This window comes from Cervus canadensis, chromosome 5 (genome assembly GCF_019320065.1).
Source record: "Cervus canadensis isolate Bull #8, Minnesota chromosome 5, ASM1932006v1, whole genome shotgun sequence".
Classification (NCBI taxonomy): domain Eukaryota; kingdom Metazoa; phylum Chordata; class Mammalia; order Artiodactyla; family Cervidae; genus Cervus; species Cervus canadensis.
The window spans coordinates 41823079-41826053 of NC_057390.1; the positions used below are offsets into that span (position 1 = coordinate 41823079).

The window sequence follows — 2975 nt, forward strand, 5'->3', positions numbered from 1 at the left end:
TCCCAGACCCTAGGAATACAGCAGCGAACAAACAAATACCACTGCCCTCCCAGAACACATATTCAATACCAGCTTTAGTTGAGGAATCCACTATGTGTGAATCTCCAGATTAAGCTTCTTTAGGACGCTTGTGTTACAGGCCTGAGAAATTCCAGGCAAGAAATCCTTGTGGCTTGTAAGGGCTCATAGAAGTTGACAGTAAAATATTCAGGGATTTTGCAAGCTCCAACTTTGATAGTTTGAAACCTTCCACAGTGGGAGTATTTACCCCAGGAAATTGGCAAGTGCTATCTATCCATCAGGGTTTTTTGTTTCTTACAGAGAAGAGAACCAGTTTATCAGAACACCATTGCAGTGACTGCTCACAAGAGGGAATGTGGCTGTGGCTATGTCCTTGGTCCGAGGACATAGGGGAAATAGAAATTAAGGGGTTTTACATGGGGAAGAAAGAAGCTTCCAATAAATCCTGGAGCATCATTAAAAATTCATAAATTTTGTAAGAGCCAAAAAGGTTTCCATTTCCAGATATGATATAGTAAATCTAGGCCATAATCAACCTCTTTTTTTTTTTTTTTTTTTTTTTGCAGGTTAACCAACTTTAATGGGATCAAAACATTATACAATAAAATTTATATACATTCACACACACACAAAAATCTTTCAACTTTTTTTTGGAATTGTATAAAGCAAGCAGTGGGGAGTAAATCCTTGTGGAGATTATTCTTGGAGTTGGAACCAGAGATTTTAGTATTTTGGTCTTTTCACTTCAACTCCATCGGCTTCCATCTTCTTCCTCTTCTCAATGATCGCACTAATCTTTTTCCACTGGCGATCAAGCTCTGCTTTGTCATTGGTTTCCTTGAAGCGCCTGGTTTTCCGCCCTTCAGACATCTTGATGCCATACTGGAATGCAGCTTTGGGCAAAGCCTCCTTGTTGTTCATATACTCGCTATATTCCTCCTGGGTGTCAAAGTCCCAGCGGCCTAAAGGACCTTTCTTGTTACCCTGGTCCATTTTGCTATAATCCACCTCCTCATCACTGTCCACAGCCATGTCATCCATCGTGGCTGGATAGCACTCAGCATAGCTATTGGACATGCCAAAGAAATCTCCCAGCTGCTTCTTGTCCTCTGGCTTCTTCAGAGATTCAGTGCCTTCCCAGCCAGCAGATCCAGCAAACTTTTCATTGATGGACTTGATCAACTCCTTGGCAGATCCGGGTCCTTTGTCAACATCCATGGGCTCATCGTCCACTTTTGGCTTCTCAAAGTAGCTGTGCCTCTTCTTCTCTTCTTCTAGTTCTCGGTCCCGCTCCCGCTCTCGGTCTCGTTCTCGCTCCCGCTCTCTGTCACGGTTTCTCTCTCTCTCCCAATCATGCTCCCGTTCCCGGTATCTCTCCCGCTCCTTGTCTCGAGGAGTCTTGGTTGTGGAGGGCACATAATCCCCAATATCTTCAAATATATTCATGTCAGCTTCCGGGGGTTTCTTCTCTTCCATTTTCCCTTTATCTTTCTTTTTGAGCTTCTTGTTGCGGGTACCCTGCCTCAGATAGGAAAGGATCTGGGTGAGCTTACTGATGACAATGTCATTTGTAGTCAGTGTGGTCTGGGCCTCCATGGTGGGGCAATCAGCTTTGCTGCGGATAAGAGTAGTGGGGATGTCTGTGTCGGCGTACTCATCATCCAGGTCTACCACATAGGCCATGCGGCCTGGAAGGAACAGCTCATTCCGCTCATATGCTTTGCTCTTGAAGAGCATGCGGTAAACATTTCGGCCCAAACGTGTTTTAAATTCAATTTTATTTTCAGGATCCTCATCTTTCTTAGTTTCCTTCTGGGGCTTTTCCATCATTTCTTCCTCCTCTTTCTCTTTGCTGGCAATTTCAGCTCGTACCTTTTGAAGCAGAGCAAAATCCAAGCCTTTCACCAAATGGGTATGTTCCATGTCACCACCCAAGAATTTAGACTCCTGGATCAACTGTCTTCTTTTCTCTGCAGCTGATTTGTCCGCCTCAGCAGTGGGGCCCACAGCCCTGTAGTTAGCTGTGGTGCTAATCAGTTCCGTTTCCTCATAATCTTTGTTCACGCCATCCCGCCGTTCCTTGGCACGGTCCCGGTACTTCTCTGCTAGTTCTCTCTCTCTTTCAATTTCTTGTTGGCGAAGCTTGGCATAATAACTTTTCTTTTTTCTCCTTCGTGCAGCTGGATCTTCATCCTCATTGTACTCCCTTGGCATTTCATGGTGACGTGACTTAGAGGGTGGTGCAGAGGTAGGTGCAGCCCTTGGGGTCATGAGAAGTTTCCTGAAGTCTTCATTAGTGAGTTTTGATTGGTGAAAGGAGTGAGGATCGTCCACATCGTGGCCATCTGGAGCCAAGGGGTTAGAGAACGGCTCGCTATCTCGCTCCGGCATTTCGTCCGCGGTGTTTCAACCCCAACAACGACCGAGGATCCGGTAACAACACAGACGCTACAGGAACTTCCATAATCAACCTCTTAATGAAAGACTTCTCCCAACATCATGTAAAGTTCACAGGTCAAGAACCATAGAAAAGTGATATATAGAATGAGAGGCATTCAGACAAGGCTGATGGACATGATTTTCTCTTTCATGTTTTCTCATTCTTCCCTCCTCCCCCAAATACTGCTGAACCCCTGCCGGAATCTTCAGCTGGTGCCAGTATTACATGTGTGCTGAGATTCCAAGAACTTTATTTTGACTGAAGTGGACATTCATTTTGATTTTTATGTGCCCATCATCTAAAACTCTTCCTCCTCCTTAAGAGTCTTGGTGAGTGGCAGAGTCTATCTCCTTTCATAAAAGCAGAAAATGCTACTTACTCGCTTTCCTAGCTTCCTTGAAGCCATATGACAAGTATGCAGCCACATGGCCAAGGTTTATTCTGTGAGACTGGCCCACCCTGGACTTTGAATCAGGAGTCAGTGATACACAGGCCCAAACCCAGCAGAGAATTC

The 2975-nt window shown here is 45.0% G+C and overlaps 1 protein-coding gene across 1 annotated transcript; it reads right to left on the reverse strand.

The window, feature by feature from the left end:
• Positions 1-561: 561 nt before the first annotated feature.
• LOC122441701 (protein Red-like) lies at positions 562-2477 on the reverse strand. The gene has a single exon (XM_043468635.1). It carries the CDS (start codon positions 2410-2412, stop codon positions 745-747), a length of 1668 nt encoding a protein of 555 aa, XP_043324570.1. The 5' UTR covers positions 2413-2477; the 3' UTR covers positions 562-744.
• Between the last annotated feature and the right edge of the window lie 498 nt (positions 2478-2975).